Raw genomic sequence first — 16,445 nt, 5'->3', positions numbered from 1 at the left:
GAGGATCTGGTTGACCCGGAGGGAGATGTCCGGGTCAGACTTATTGATCCGGTGGGCGAACTCGCGGGCGCCGGTGAAGTCGCGGCGTGAGAGGCGCTCCGTGCAAGAGCGGATAAGGGTTTCGGATTCGAACCCGGATCCAGACCCGCCTGAGGTTGATTGCATTTTGAAAGTGTTGTTTGTGTTTGTGGCTTAATGAGTGCGACATAGACAGCGCTTTTTTATTTATAGCCAACAATAGACAACGAAGCAGCATTTCTTCATGACTTCATTTCTCTTCTCCGAGGAAGTAAAGCTTATGCAAGTAATAAAGGTGTTTTTGGTTTTTATTTTTAGTTTTAGTATTTTTATTTTTAAAATTTTATAAAAAAATGAAAATAAGAGATAAAAACTGAGAATAGGATTTAAAGATAAAAATAATATTTTATTATTTTTATTGTTTCTATTTTTTCTTTCACAAAATTTAAAACACAACATATAATAAAAATAAAAACACACACCAAATATACTCTAAAGAGTTTCACTCACTTTCTGTTTTTTAACACTCAGGATTCTGTTATTTCGGTAAAATAGTAGAAAAAATATTGTTGACTTTTTTTTCTCATGAATAACACTCGTGTCCATCTCGATTCTAAATAATTAGTGAGCATTCCCAAATTTATATAGCCACATGAGCCCCCAATTGCTAAGGGTTAAGGAGTTTTAATTGTCAAATGTTCATTTTCATTTGCTTTATGTCTTATAAATTTTAGTTAAATTGTTCAGTAATTTAAAAATTAAAAACTAAATATTATCCTTTGCATAAAACTAACTATTAAGTTTGGCCCCTCTTATCAATTCAGTCTAGCTCCACCCGTTTTTATTGATGTATTTTTTTAGGAAGTGATTTTGTCAACCAATGATTATACTATATTGAAACATTAAACAATTTATGTTCCTGGTTTTGACATAACATTTTCTCAATATATGTCCAAAAAGATTAACAGGTGAACAGTACATTTAATATTTTAATCTTTGTCATTACCATTCACTTCTTATTTTGCTCTGATATAAAATGTTAATTCAGTCTACTTTTTCTTGGAAGTAAAAAAAATAGAAAGATAAAAAAAATAGAAAGATAATTACCACTAATAAATTGCAAGAGGTTCGAGTATATGGTACATACATTACATTTGGCCTCCCAAAGAATAAAGCAAACGCAAGACAACGAATATGCAATGCAAACTTAATTGGAGGCACGTATACAACTTGGAAGATGAAAACACCTTAGCCCTTTGAAGGTTATGTTCTCACCGCCCCTTTTCAAGTTCATTGACCAGATCCTTAAGTGATGGAACCTTTGAAGCCAAGGTCTTATATAATCTAGAATACCGGGCTCGCGTACCGTCTGCTGTTCTTGCTAGGGCAAGCAAGCTTAGAGACTCGGGTAGTTCTGCAAATATCTGTTTCATTTCATCCAAACTCATATTTTCCAGTATGGATGGTCTAGGGGCAACCCTCACTATCTCACCACCTTTAGGTTCCTGAACTCGTGCATCAGCTTTAATGACTAGTTCTGAACTAGAGTTTGCTCCACATTTGATTATAAATGGTGAGGAAGTGCCTGTATTGAATTGTAGCACATTCCACTGTGCTACATCAATTTCGGATCCAGAGCCAGGATCCATTGATAACCTACGAGCCTGTTGTAGATCTTGAACGGAGTCATCTTCTTCTGGAATTGACTGTATTCATATGACATCAAGCCAAATTAATTTTCATGAGTTCATGCACTCAGGTTGGATAATTACGATAAAATTGGTTAAAAACACTCGGGATATTTTACATACCTCAACCATTCGACGAGCTTCTGCTATGTTCCTCTGAGCACATGGATGGTCAATCTCAAGGAGTGAAGGCATCTGTTCTGTTAGTTCGTCAAGAGAAGCCAGGAATGTTCTTTTCTTACTTTTGCTCAAGATATTCACAGAAGAAAGTTTCGTTATATCCTGTTCAAATATGGTAGCTTGAATTATTAATAGTTTCCAATCAGTATACTGAATTTCAAAAAATAACTTTGAACAAGAAGATATCAACCTTGACTCGCTTTATTATGCCATCAAGAGAAATGAGAGATGCTAATCGTGCATCCTCGGCTGCAGTAGAAGGATTTTGAATAGATGAACCGCCCTTTTCCAATGTCAATAAAGCCACATCACTTCTCATTTGCTGCAGAATCTGGTGACAAAAAGAATGATGAAATCAATGCCAGCTTCTCATAAGAGAAGAAATTCATTTTACAATAAAGCATCATGATCAATTTCTAATTGCGTGTATAAACTTATCCACCACTAACAATGTAATAATATCCACTTGGACTAAATCAACAACCAATGGACATAAAGCCAAGAGTACAAACTAAATAGAACATCAACCAATAACCTAGAAAAAAAAAACTACAGAAAATGAAAATGAAAACCAAACACAAGAAATCTCTTTAAGAGTTAAGACCTAGAAGCATAAATTGATCTAACTCGACCACAGGCAAGCAATAATACAACAGTTGAACAAGAGAAAGCACCACCTTTCTTCTTTTGTGATCAACAGACTCTAGAGCCGAACGCAGCTTCGCTACTTGTGCCGCATCTTCAGCCTCTTCCATTGCCAAGGTACCAGCAATATCCTGATAGCAAAATATCAATGAACACAGAAGCAACACAATAAGTGCAATATCAGAAGATGAACATAGTAAATCATTTTCTTTTTGTGGTTAATTTGTGTTTGTTTGTGGTTTTTTTTTTTTTTTTTCATTAGTTACTTTACATACATCCAACATGAGGCATACCTTCAAGTGTTGTAGTTGAGAAGAATAGACACGTTTTGAATATTCAAATAATAGCTGGCCAAGGGCATCAGTCTGGGGAGGCATAGCAGCACCAAGTCCAGCCGTCCAACCATCCATTATTGCAGTTGAAAGAAGTTCCAACTGACCAGTTGATCCCCCCGAAGCATCATTTGCAGTAACAGATAGGAAGTCAAAGTTCTCTGCAAGCCAGGATCTAATTTGACGCTGCAGCTCACCTGCAGGGGTATGTACAAAAAGCGCAGCAAGAGCCTTATTTCCAATAGCAAAACCTTTGGCGTCCTCGGTAATTTCCCTAAGCTTTCCACCAGTTACCTGCTGTCTCCATATGTCCTGTGCAGTTTATTTCAAATTGAGACTGAATAAACTCAAAAGAATAATTTGGGTGTAATTAAGTTCAATAATGATATAATTCTGTTCAGTATGTGCGAGAAAAGAAATGGAAGACAAGCTACCCAGAAACTTAAGAAAAAATGATACGTCTTCATGGAAACTGATAAAGGCCAACTTTCTCAACCTTTGTTCATCAGCCAATTATTATAATGAAAAGAAAAAAGAACACCAAGAAATGGCAAATGCTTCTATAATGTTCAAAGTGTGAAAGGAAGTCATGGAAACAATTAAAACTCCCTTTCAAAAAAACGTTTTCCGCTCCTCCGCAGCCAATCACTTCTGCTTGTTTGTGCAAATAGAATAATAGAAAGCAAGATTGCATAATAATAGGTAACTGGGGCTACCTCATCAATCCCACGTATCTTCAACACAACAGATGAAAATTTGGACTTCCTATCTGGCTTTAGATTCACTTTAAATCCTTGGATCTGCTCATCAACATATTGCACAGGAGACCTTCCAGGACTACTCGCCCGGCTGGAACTTCTGCTGCGTCCAGTATTAGGCTTCTCAAGAAAGCACTCAACTGGCAAGACCTTCCAATTGAATGTGCAACACTTATCAAATTAACAAAAGTTGCTACCCCACTAGATTAAAATAATAAAATAATAATAATAATAATAATGGTAAATTATACTTTTTGTCCTTAACTTTAGCAATTTTTTTAAAAAATACTCCTAACGTTTAGTTGCATTCAATTTTATACCTAACTTTTTTATTTGTGTCAAAATATCCCTGGTCATTAATTCCATGTAAAATATTAGGAATAAAATTAAAAACTTCCAGGGATAGTTTTGATACAAATCGAAAACGTCAGGGACAAAATTGAATGAATAAAAAACATTAGGAACAAAATTGAATGAAATTAAATGTTAAGAGTATTTTTGAAAAAAACCACAAACGTTAAAGACAAAAAATATACTTTATCCTAATAAAAAAAGAGAACCAGTGAAGATTTGCTTTAGGGTTTGATCTCAACTTCTTGTTACCTTAATTGATTGTAACTCTGGAGATCTGGCAAGCAAAGATCTTATATACAGGATTCTAACACGGGAAACAAGCATAGTGTCCATTACTCGCTTCGGTTCCATTTTCCTGATAAAAGAGAAAACAGCATCCCTAATTTCAGCAAGTATCTCATGCTCTCGAGAGGCACCAGCTTTGATGACAGCAGCAAGCACCTGCAATAATTTTGGAAAGAACATACCTGCAGATGTTAAAGTTCAGTCTTTTTCAGCAAATAAGTTATGCATAAATCATCCATGCTTACCAGCATCAAAAGCTTGTTTGCACCATCAGAAATGGCAGCATGCCCATCATATTGATCTGGATCAAAGTCATTCAGGGCGGTAGTAAGATATTCACCAGCAGGGGTAGTCTTAACTACTTCGGAGCCAGATTTAACCAAAGCAACTGTGCCATCATTCTTATCAGTGGCCAAAGATGGAGGAGGGACATCCACAGAACGAGATCTTGTATTGTTGCTGGTTCCATTCCTATTTCAATCAAATGAGAACAATCAAGCCAATATTCACATGCCAAACAAACAAACCACAACAGAAAAACTTAGAAGATATAAAGTAGACTGTACCTCCCGATATCTTGAGGCTGAACATTAACCAATCCTCGAGATAATGGACTTGACAGCTGAAAATAAAGTACCAATTTCAGAGAGACAAAAATACCATATGGATAGCACAGAAGCATGATCATTGATTAACAATGCAAATATGGTCGGGTTATTGTGTGGTTGTGTTATCTATAATACCTCGTACGTATCTACATACTACCATATGTTGCTGATTTTGTGATTAATCAAACTAAAGCAAACCCTGATGGAACACAAGAACCTCTCTAGCTGGAAGAAAGAATCCAGATTAAATATCAAAAGTTCTTCACCATCAAAAACATTTATTTGTGCACACAGACATGTTCAGCTATTATGTTGCAACTCGATAATTTCAAGCACAATAATCAAAAGAATACAACAGGATTTTGTGCAAATGAACTGTGGAAGTTATTCTAATTATAAGTGTTGAGAAATACAATTATTCACGTGTTTCTATCCAACCATTTGAACTTCTTAGTTGAATGATTCTGATTCAAACGCATATGTTATATCAAGGGTGGAGAGTTGGCAAAGACTTCGAAAGTCTATCTAGACCTTTTCCCTAGGCAATGAGACTCATACATCTGCTTAGGATTGAATGAGGACTTAAAAGCATGAACTTTGATTAACAAGACATGTATGGCACAATAACAATAATAGGATAAAATCTAATACTCTATTATGAACAATCTTTCTTAAAAGCTTATGCTGTTACATAAAGACATATGAGTTATTTTATATTTAACAAAGCTTCTGAGAGAGATGATTAGATTATTCAAGACATGATATTAAAGTTTCTATGACTAAGCAGTCATTCAATCCTTATTTTCCTCTATTCTTTTAAAGAAGCTCTTGCAAGAGCCAAAAGGGATGAGTTATAACATAAAACCATTCATGTGTTTTTTACTCGATAGTTTAAACTTTTGGAAAGATAGCTCAAGACAAAAAGTTTGAAAAGAAAGTCCCTTTTACTAAATAACATTTCATTGTGATGGTATGCAGTCAATAAATGGAACCTTCCTACCTGAGGTGATTGAGCAGCAGATGTTTTCTGAGTTAATCTATCAAACAGTTTCTCATTTTCCTCATGCAACCTCTGCAAAACATCAAACATCAAACCTCGTGCTAAACTTCTGGCACAATTGTATAAGAGACTAGAGAAAATGATAGCAAAGATCAAAGAAGTCAAGTAATAACCAAAAATTAATAGGAAAAACAGACACAATTTATCTGGTATAGCACACCTCAATAAGAGCATCACGTTTCTTGAGTTCCTCTTCTAGTTTTTTAGTTACTGCAGAAGAATCCACAGCATCTGCAGTTGGCCTGGTATCGGATAGAGCTTCAGATTCTGGTTCTGAGGCAGAAGTTGACCTAGTTTTGCTCAGTTTAACAGCCTCATTGAGTTGAGTTTCAAGGGTTTTAATTTTATCCTATGTCATGGAAGAAAACAGAACCCATAAATTATCTCACAAGCATTTAAAAAAGAAATTAGAAAAAAAGAAAAAAAGAAAAAGAGAAAAAGAAGATGGTAACATACATTTGGGACTAATGATTAACTCAACTTGAACTTATTTGTGTGAAAATTCAGATAATCCAGAAAATGACATAATTGAATGTGAACAAAGTAACATAAGGACGTTAAATATGCACAGTGACTGATTCGTGGCAAAAAGTGGTGCTCCTACTGTCCTACAGTTTCGTGCTACAAAAGACAGCCAGTACCCACATAATTGAGATTTTGACTAAACATAGCACTTGTCAGCATGCCATAGAAGCAACCATAAAGAAGAAAACCAAAACTCCAGCAGAGTAGAGAGTGAATGAGAATAAAGGCAAATAAAATAAAAAAGTAACAAAAGCATGTCAGATTCCGAAAACATATCAAATAAACTATTGTATTCTATCATAATCAAGTCTCAAAAAGGCCATTACAGTCTGTGTACGTTTTACTATTGAGGGAAAATAAATAATCAATAAAACATAATTCTCTACCATTTAAAGTCTAACAACTTCGTAAATGAAACGTAGAAAAGACACACAATATTCAAGCACTGGCCTAATCGACAAAATAAGAGTGAAAATAACAAAATAGAGGGGCAAAAAACCTACAAGCAGAAAATCATTTTCTTAGCTTTCATAGCTTTGCAAATAGAAATAATCTCTCAGATTATCTCCCCCCGTCTCAACAGAAAATAAAGAACCCATAAGGAGGCGAAATTCAATGAAGAAACCACAAGAATAAAAAATTCAATTACAAAAGATAAATATGAAAGGCAAAGCACCGACCAAAAAACATGGATTTGCATTCATTCTACGTAAATGGATCCCATCCCTTTTTGGCATTATTTAGACCATTTTAACTTTCTATTAGGAAACTGTCAATAAAATACTAAGAAACAGGACTTATACTCAAGAAATTCCTAATGAATATTTTGTGCATATTAGAATTATATATGACAAACCTGCAAAGTTTGGATTGTTGAATCTTGCTGTTGTATCTGCAACTTCTGATCTTGCTCCAACTCTAACAGTTGAGCAACTTGACTTCGAAGCTGAGTATTTTGTTCTTTCTCTATCTTATGTTTATCTGACAGCAAAATATGCTCTGACTGCAAACCCAAAAAATAAAGGATGTATTCTTTGACAAGCCTAAGGCCTTCATATTCAAAGCATAAAATCCATTCTTGAAAAAATGTATGAATGTTTGTAAAATATAGAGCACATATTGCAACATGATATCTATGCCGTTCAATGAAAGAAAGTACATGTCATTAATCTTTTTGAACATTTGAAAAAATAGTTTAAGAGAAAAAAAAAGGAAGAAAAAGCTGGCATTATGTTGGTATAAGAAAAATGAAAACAGTAAAACTATGGTATTCTTATCATTTAAAGGAACAGAAACATTTGGCAAAAACACTCACCAGACCTCGGTAAAAACCCAACTCAGAAGTGATATCAGAAAATTCAAAATGATGGAATTGATAGAATCTTTGTTATTATGTACCCGAGAAACTCATTTAATGTTGCACATGTTTACTAACATCTTGCAGCAGGAAAATTATATAATTAGTCAATAGATGTAGATGTAATATGGAGAAAACAAAATTGTCACCAAATAACCTGTCAGTACACAGAACTGGAAAACAAACACTAACAGATTAAATTGCCAAACCTTCAAATCTGTCTGCAAAGCAGAAGAAACTTTCCACGCCTTCTGTACTTCATTGAAGAGTAAAACACACTGATCATTTGCGTCTTTAAGTGCTTGCTTGAGCCGCAGACCCTCTTGCTTCAGGTCATGGATTTCTTTTTCATTATCATACAACTCCTTACGGGCGTCATTTGCCTATAAAAAACCATGATGCAGACTATTAGTTAAGTTCTACATGCACTCTCCATCATCTACTCTTCCAACTGAGCAACTAGATTTCCTATACATGTTCATCATAAAGTGAAAAAAATGTAATGCAATACCACAATGACTCGGTCCACATAAAGTTTAATCTGAATTAATATATCATAGTTATTGTGATAATTATAAGATGTCTCTGATAAATAGTCACTATTGGTTAAAGAATATCAAAATAGAATTTATTATCATTTTCCAAGGAGTGGAAACTTACAATGTCTCTCCACTTCTTTATTGTATCTCGGTTCCCAAGACTTAATACAGCATTTCGAGCTCTGGTAGAGAAATTGAGCGATGATAATGTCTCAGATAAGTTTGAAAAATTTGGACACACATTAACAATCATCAAGGTTTTTGAACTCCCCCCTACAAACATAAAAAAAAATTGTCAAAAGATATCATGTGCCTGAAACTGGTCATAAAGAAATGATTCCAAGTTACAATGATGAAAAAATCCAATATTAATGCCAAATTACAGCAACATGTAAAATATTCAAGTATTTGGCAAGATAGATCATAAGAATGATAAAACCATATCCTGCTGGTAAAATATTATTCACACCTCAGCAGACAATTCCGTATCACTATTACATGATATCTCTATGAAGTGTAACAACCTAAGATCAAATATATTGCAGCACAAGATCATAAATAAAATGTGGGAAGGAAAAATCAATACCAAGTGAATCAGCAAGGAGGTTTGTTAACACAGAATTTTCGTAAGGAATGACATCCTTCTTTGATGTTAAAGAAGATAAAACATCACCCAATCTGAAAAAGAAGTTTAATGCCACAAGAAGTTAGACACTGAAATATCTTGCCACACAACATTCTTTTTGCTAAATTTGCCCAAAAACATAAATAGCGAAGGAAACACATATATTTGATGTAAAAGGGGGCAGGCATCAAGCAAAATTGTAAAGAAAGGTAACTTTGCCAATAAGTACTGTATTGAAATTACATACGCTGAAAGTGATTTCATAACATGCAGCAAATCTGTGACACGCTCACCACTATCATCTTCTGTTATTGAACCTTCACTTCCAGCCAAGTCAACCAAAGAGAGTTTGCTATATGAATTTTCACCAGTGATCATATTGTTGTAAAATATGTGTATTGTGACAATCCTAATTCGGCAAATTACAAAATCCATAGAGATGAATTAGCGTATAGCAAGCTTAGAAGACCTGATCCTATCCTATTACAATGTATGCATGCAATAGGGTAGATGTCTGTAATGTGATATATTTGAAAGAAATATAATCTTTCAAGGTTCAGTCCTTAAAACCTTTAGCATAGTATATCGAAGCATAGACAATGAAACATAATGCTAAGGATTTAGGGTGAAGCTATGCTAGCAATGAAGTTTATAACGCAAGTTAAAACAGCACAAATATAGTCAGACTACAATATAATCATGCAAAGCATGAGCATGGAATTTAGACCATACAAATGAGATACATTAATCTTTGATAAATCATTTCCTCGACTCTGAAATGCGGCTTTCAAAGACCTAGAGAACTCCAGAGGGTTGTCAACTTTTTCCTGCACCAGTTCTACAAAACATTCAGGTGATCCAAAGCAGAGTTTAGGCATACTTTTTCCTGACTCCAAAAGCAGGTCTGTTGTCTGAAAGCACATAAAGAAGACTATAAGAAAACCATAATAATCCTAATTAAACAAAAAACAAGGATGCGGATCCCAGTAACAACAGAAAGGTGTGCCTGTCTAAGTCAACAGAAAGAGACCTGTTCATTGTAGAGCTCACAAACTGTAACGCCAAATTTATATTGAGAAGTAGAGGTTGTATCTGAATTGGCTAAATCAAACAACTCCTCAAAACATCGCGCATATAAACCTCGATCATAGCTTGATCCTTCCTAAGAACAATCAATGAAGATCAAATAAGCAACTGGGCAGGCCAAACATTTTGATTTGAAGTAAACAGACATGTAGTAATATAAATAATTTCAGCCATTGAATCTCCATTTGTAACAATGGTGAGCCTCACTCCACTCCAAAAACTAGTTTAAGGGGGAAAGATTATCAAAGCTATTACAAAAGCTATCGTGACCATATGCCTAGCTGGTGTGGGACAGTGGGACACATCCTTAACATCTAGAACTACACATGGACTGAGAAGTCTATCAGATTGCACATCAGCAAGTGGCCCAATCTAAAGCATAAAATAGGCTTTTATACCATCTTTGAATTGAAAGCCTAACTCTACAACCAAAAGCTTACCTAATAGGAAAATTTATCCAAGTTTATTATAAAGGTTATCTTTTGCCATGTCTAGCCAATGTGAGACTTGACACATTCCAATATTTAGTCAACTCTGAATTTGGAAAAACTTGTCCAAATCCATTCTTTTTTTATTTTTTTTTAGTTTTAAGGGGAGGTGATCTGCACCTGCACACACAAAGAAAGAAAGAAAGAAAGAAAGAAAGAAAGAAAGAAAGAAAGAAAGAGCAACCATAGTATGTGTCTTTCCAGAATGGGTTTGTCCATATGCAAATATGGAAACATTATATCCATCCAAAGCTGACTGCACCAGTGGTTGAACATCATTGAATAATTCAGCTGCAAATAGAGTATAAAAGGTAAGATAAATAAGATGCATATCAGACATTACCAGGGTTTGAACTCCAAAAGGGGGAAAAGGAACCATTTTACCTTGTCCAACATGAGGTCCATAGACCCGGTCAAATTCAAAATCTTTCTTTGTATTGGACAAGGATTCATCACCAGTATTTACACGAATTGTGTAGTCATCTGGAAATTCAACAACTGAGGGACCTTCATCTTCAAATGACGGCCTTGTCCGGCAAAATACTCGAATATTTCCTGCAAAAAATTAACAGCCACATCAATGTTTTCAGCTCAGTAAAGTTTACATTTGAATTATGCTTAAATAACAAGAGGTTGTGCATCCAACTAATCTTGAATTCCAGTTATCGTATATGCAAATTTGAAATAAACAATGTATTTGGGACACAACGTGACAACAAAGTGCATATTAGGAAACAACCCACGACCAAATGAAAACTTACAGATAGCAATTACCTTTAGATGTCAATAAATCATTGAACAATCTCCTTTTCTCATTGATTATTGGAGATATTCTTGCTTCAGTTTCAAGCGCAACTTGATCTGGAATTCACAAGCGGACAATGAAATTAAAAAATTGACGATAGAAAACCATAAAGACAAATTACGTCTCAAAAATGGTACAATCAGTATATCAAAATTTTAACATGGCAGCACTCCCCCACCCCCAAGAAAACAAAAAAATAAAATAAAATAAGTTACCAAATAAAATGTTGAAGTATGACAAATTTTGCACAACTCCAAGAAACTAAATGCATTTTTGAGATAAAAAGGTGCCATATTTCTCATTATGTTATGATCAAACCTGTGAGTGTGTAAAAACAAGATTCCCAATTCCCAACAAGAATTTAGAGCATAAGTCTCAATAGTCAAAGAAATTAAGTTATCCAATCAAGCAAAAAAGTTCATGTTGGTGTAAAATCCCAAAACTTTTTCTAGTCTAGCATAACCAGCCAACGGTCAAGTTTTTCTAGTCTAGTCAACACAAGTCAGTTTCTTACCTAGCTTTCGGGTTTTCTCAGCAAGAACACCAAGATATCGTGTAACTCGATCAAGTTTTGCATTTGAATATTCTTGAAGTTCACTCACTTCATGTCTGAGCTGCAAATGGTCTTCTTTAGCAAGCTGCACAAAGTATCTGATGATACTGTTAGCACATGACTTGAACAGAGTTGCAAAGGATACAACATAAAAGGATAATTCAACCAGCAGGACTGACCTGAAATAAGGAACCATTATTTAAATAGTATAAAATACATTCTAGATATTATTATCTCTTGCAACCATTTTTTTTTCTTTCGTATGAATGGTGGTACCAAGGTTCAAATTTAATGCAAAACACAAAAAGTCCAAAACACTTCATTGACACGATCTGTCCTTAAGCAGAAAAGAGCTTCATAATTCATTTTATAAGATACAAGTATTTGACTACATAACAACCCAGTTGTTTAGCTTACATTTGTTACATATCATATAAAGGAAACAGATTAAATTGTAGAACATAGACCACTAGCACCGTGCCACAAAGTTTTCTAAATGGTGGCAAGCAATGATCCTTATTATATAACAATATTAAAATGCACTATTACATCTTCAAATTGTCCAAACCAGCACTTTGTTGGATCTAAACTTTCTTTCCCCGAAATTCTCCATGGCCATATTGTTCCTACATCAACACACCCTAGGACTAAATTCATAATTTGCAACATCCTTCCGGAAGTTAATTGAGGTTCACCCATTGACAACGGAGAATTTGTTCCCACACCTATGTTTACATAATCAAGAAAAGCCAAATCCTCTATCAAACACATAAATGAGTCATGAGCGCACTCCCCTCATGTTACCGAGAAGATATATTCACCTATCACTAACTACAAACTCCAATTGCAATTTCTGATGTCAAATTGCCATACTACTGTCAAATTCTACAAGAATCCTCAAATGCTGCACCCGTAAAGGAAGTTGTACATGAACTATAGCTTACTTTACACACTAAACCCATCCTCCTTAGTTTCTTCGATTCAAACTCACCTGTCGAAATGAAAGTATTCGTACAAAGGCACATGCAGCACCTTCACATCACATGATGCACCTCAAGCACAATCAAAGCAACTACTGAAACAAGCTAGAATTACAGCACAGACCTAAACTAAAACACTGCCGTTACAAGCACTCGCATCTCGGCAGAACAAACCAGAAAAGCTAAAATATCAGCGACCGGAATGAATGAGCAGAACAAGAAGAAAAAACAGCTGGCTACAGTAAGAGATGAAAGTGAAAAAACGCATGACCTTGAGCCTTTCCTGCAGGCGCTGAACCTTGGATGCCGTGGACTGCTTTGACTGCGGAGGAAGAACAGACGAGGGCGAAACGGAGTAGCGTCTCACAAGTGGCGCAGTAGGTTTCCGATCGACTTGATCGACCGGCGGCGAGGACGACGGCGAGGACTTCCAAGGCTCGAATCCGGTGACATCCCAGCTCCAGCGGTTCTTGTGTTCCGCCATTGCTCCCTCCCTCTGCTTTTTGCCTTTTTCCCTCAGACTCAGATTTCGAAGCTTCAAATTTGAAACCAACAATAAAGTGGAACAAAATACAATACACCACTGTATACAATTTTAATTGAAAAAGAAAAAGAAAAAGAAAAAGAAATTTAAATAAGGAGAGCTTTTTATTAAATTTGTATTCTAATTTTAATTTTATGATGATAATTACATGGTGTTGGTTCGTAGTACTAACATATGGCTTTTTGGATTGTTGTTTGTTTTTTGTTGTGTGAGCGATAATAAATGGAGGGAGTGTGTTTGGTTTCGTTTGGGAGGGAGAACGGCGTCGTTTTGGGATGGAATTGTGGGTGTTGGGCTTTTATGGGTCACAAATATTCTGCGCTTCATGTTTGTTCACCCTTCGCTCTCAAGTATATTTATTACGCGCTGTTTCTTTGTTCTGTTTTTGAAGGATATAAGCCTAAGGCACAAAAAGTAAAGCATGTGAGGAGTGAAGTGTCAATATTGAACTGAACTGAATGCGCTGGATGAATTGATTTATGGCTGCGTGTTTTGGGGGTTGTTAAGGGCTCCCTTCTTGCCTTCGCCTTCGCCTTCGCCTTCACGTTAAATATTTTACTTGACAAATTGAAAATGAAAAAGGAATATCAATGAAACGGCCTCTCATATATGTTAGAAGTTTCTTGACATGGATATTTTGTCCTTTTTATGTACAACAATGTGTCTATTTTATGGTATAAAATTGGACTAGAGTGCTGCTTAGCCATCGGAAAGAGATACTTAGCATATTTGTTTTATGTTTTAACTTTTGACAGCTTAGACTGATAATGTTAATTATTTGCTTTTGGACTGCATTAAGTTTTTTTTTATTATTGTTTCAGTTTGTTATTTTAGTCAATTAGTGGTTTCTGCACTTTAGGAGAAAAGTAGTTTTTGTTATTCCACTTCCTTATCTAGTGGGTATGTGGCAGTTTCTGTTCATCTCACTTCCTAGTTTAGTGGTGATGTGGTAGTGTCATGGATTAAAATCCTATAAATGTACTGCTTCAGTAAAGTAAAATAGTGTGATTCTCATTCCTTTCACCTACGTATTTTTCTTATATCTCTATCCTAAATATTTCTGTTTATACCATAAACCAACAAACTGGTATCAGAGCATTCTTCTTACGGGGCCTGTGAAAATGGAAGGTGAAGCAAGTCTCTCACAAATTGCTCCGCCCATCTTTGATGGAGAAAACTATGACCTTTGGGCAGTTAAAATGGAGTCTTATTTGGAGGCATTGGACCTTTGGGAAGCCGTGGAAGAGGATTACGAAATTCCTCCGCTGCCAAACAATCCTACCATGGCTCAAATAAAATTGCACAAGGAGAAAAAAACAAGGAAGGCAAAGGCAAGATCATGTCTCTTTACTGGTGTTTCATCAATAATCTTCACCAGAATCATGACTCTCAAAACACCAAAAGCAATTTGGGACTATTTAAAGGAAGAATACGCAGGGGATGAGAGGATTCGAGGCATGCAAGTGCTCAACTTGATGAGGGAATTCGAGATGCAGAGAATGAAAGATTCTGAGACAATCAAAGAATACTCTGACAGGTTGCTTTCTATTGCAAACAAAGTTAGATTACTCGGCACTGAATTCACTGATTCTAGAATTGTGGAAAAAATTCTAGTTACAGTGCCAGAGAGATATGAAGCATCAATAACTACTTTGGAGAATACGAAGGATCTGTCCAAAATCACCTTAGCAGGAGTGTTACATGCCTTGCAGGCCCAAGAGCAGCGAAGGCTTATGAGACAAGATCACGTGGTTGAAGGTGCTTTACCAGCCAAGCATCATGAAGTTGGAAGTAGTCAAAGCAGCCAAAGCAAAGACAAAGGTAAAAAGAAAAATTACCCACCTTGTGAGCATTGTGGCAAAATGGGTCACCCACCCTTCAGATGTTGGAGAAGACCAGACGCAAAGTGCAACAAGTGCAATCAGCTTGGACATGAAGCTGTAATTTGCAAAGGCAAATCTCAACAACATGAAGCTAATGCCAATGTTGTAGAGCAAAATGAAGAAGATCAAATCTTTGTGGCAACATGCTTCTCAGCAAGGAGTAGTTCTGAATGCTGGCTGATTGATAGTGGTTGTACAAACCACATGACATATGATAAAACTCTTTTCAAGGATTTGAAGCCTGCTAAATTCTCAAAAGTCAGAATTGGGAATGGTGACTATATTTCTGCAAAAGGAAAAGGAACAATTGTAATTTCAACTAGCTCAGGTATGAAAACCATTTCAGATGTTCTGTATGTGCCTGACATTGACCAAAATCTGCTTAGTGTGGGTCAATTGTTAGAAAAGGGATTTAAAGTTTTTTTCGAAAATCTACATTGTCTTATCTTTGACACTACCGGTCGGGAGATTTTAAGGGTTAAAATGAGAGGAAAAAGCTTCTCATTTGATCCAATTGTGGAGGAGCAGACAGCTTACATCACCCAAGTCAGTCCCACTGAACTCTGGCATAAGCGACTTGGTCACTGTCATATTCAAAGGATGCTGAACATGAAGAGGAAAGATATGATTGAAGGTCTACCAATACTCTCTGATCATTTGCCAAATTGTAATGCCTGTCAATTTGGTAAACAAAACAGAGTGTCATTTCCCAAAACAGTTTGGAGAGCCTCTCAAAAGCTGCAACTCATCCACACTGATGTGGCAGGACCTCAAAGAACTCCATCGTTACAAGGTAGTCTATACTTTATTCTTTTCATAGATGATTTTACAAGAATGTGCTGGATTTTTTTTTTGAAATTCAAGCATGAAGTGGCTGGAGTCTTTGTAAAGTTCAAGAATATGGTGGAAACTCAAAGTGGGTGCAAGATACAATTTCTAAGATCAGATAATGGGAAGGAGTACACCTCAACACAATTTGATCAATTTTGTGAAGAAGCTAGTATTGTACATCAACTCACAACCCCATACACTCCAGAGCAAAATGGAGTTAGTGAAAGGAGAAATAGATCAGTAATGGAGATGGCCAGATGCATGCTGCATGAGAAGGAATTGCCTAAAGAATTTTGGGCTG

At 35.8% G+C, this 16,445-nt stretch overlaps 1 protein-coding gene across 1 annotated transcript; it reads right to left on the bottom strand.

Moving 5' to 3' along the window:
- Positions 1 to 1,101: 1,101 nt before the first annotated feature.
- Positions 1,102 to 13,584, bottom strand: LOC107481375 (kinesin-like protein KIN-14B). The gene is made up of 23 exons (XM_016101658.3): positions 13,158 to 13,584; positions 11,868 to 11,991; positions 11,323 to 11,409; positions 10,933 to 11,103; positions 10,733 to 10,839; positions 10,005 to 10,136; positions 9,707 to 9,885; positions 9,222 to 9,383; positions 8,936 to 9,027; positions 8,471 to 8,622; positions 8,020 to 8,193; positions 7,310 to 7,456; positions 6,089 to 6,277; positions 5,869 to 5,940; positions 4,827 to 4,882; positions 4,506 to 4,731; positions 4,225 to 4,416; positions 3,580 to 3,771; positions 2,825 to 3,175; positions 2,564 to 2,662; positions 2,077 to 2,217; positions 1,830 to 1,988; positions 1,102 to 1,724 (listed from the first exon to the last, which is right to left on the bottom strand). Exons 1-23 carry the CDS (start codon positions 13,368 to 13,370, stop codon positions 1,290 to 1,292), a joined length of 3,852 nt encoding a protein of 1,283 aa, XP_015957144.1. The 5' UTR covers positions 13,371 to 13,584; the 3' UTR covers positions 1,102 to 1,289.
- Between the last annotated feature and the right edge of the window lie 2,861 nt (positions 13,585 to 16,445).

The sequence above is a fragment of the Arachis duranensis genome, chromosome 3, assembly GCF_000817695.3.
Source record: "Arachis duranensis cultivar V14167 chromosome 3, aradu.V14167.gnm2.J7QH, whole genome shotgun sequence".
In the NCBI taxonomy this organism is placed as follows: Eukaryota; Viridiplantae; Streptophyta; class Magnoliopsida; order Fabales; family Fabaceae; genus Arachis; species Arachis duranensis.
The sequence above is the reverse complement of the archived record's forward strand: the minus strand, read 5'-3'. Positions and strand labels throughout refer to the sequence as shown.

Excerpts from the sequence above, each read along its gene's own strand:
- LOC107481375 (XM_016101658.3), bottom strand. The coding sequence starts at position 13,370 with ATGGCGGAACACAAGAACCGCTGGAGCTGGGATGTCACCGGATTCGAG. Across the intron at positions 7,457-8,019 it reads CTTTGCAGACAGATTTGAAG|TCAGAGCATATTTTGCTGTC; the intron begins GTTTGGCAATTT and ends TTGGGTTTGCAG. Across the intron at positions 1,725-1,829 it reads AAGCTCGTCGAATGGTTGAG|TCAATTCCAGAAGAAGATGA; the intron begins GTATGTAAAATA and ends ATATGAATACAG.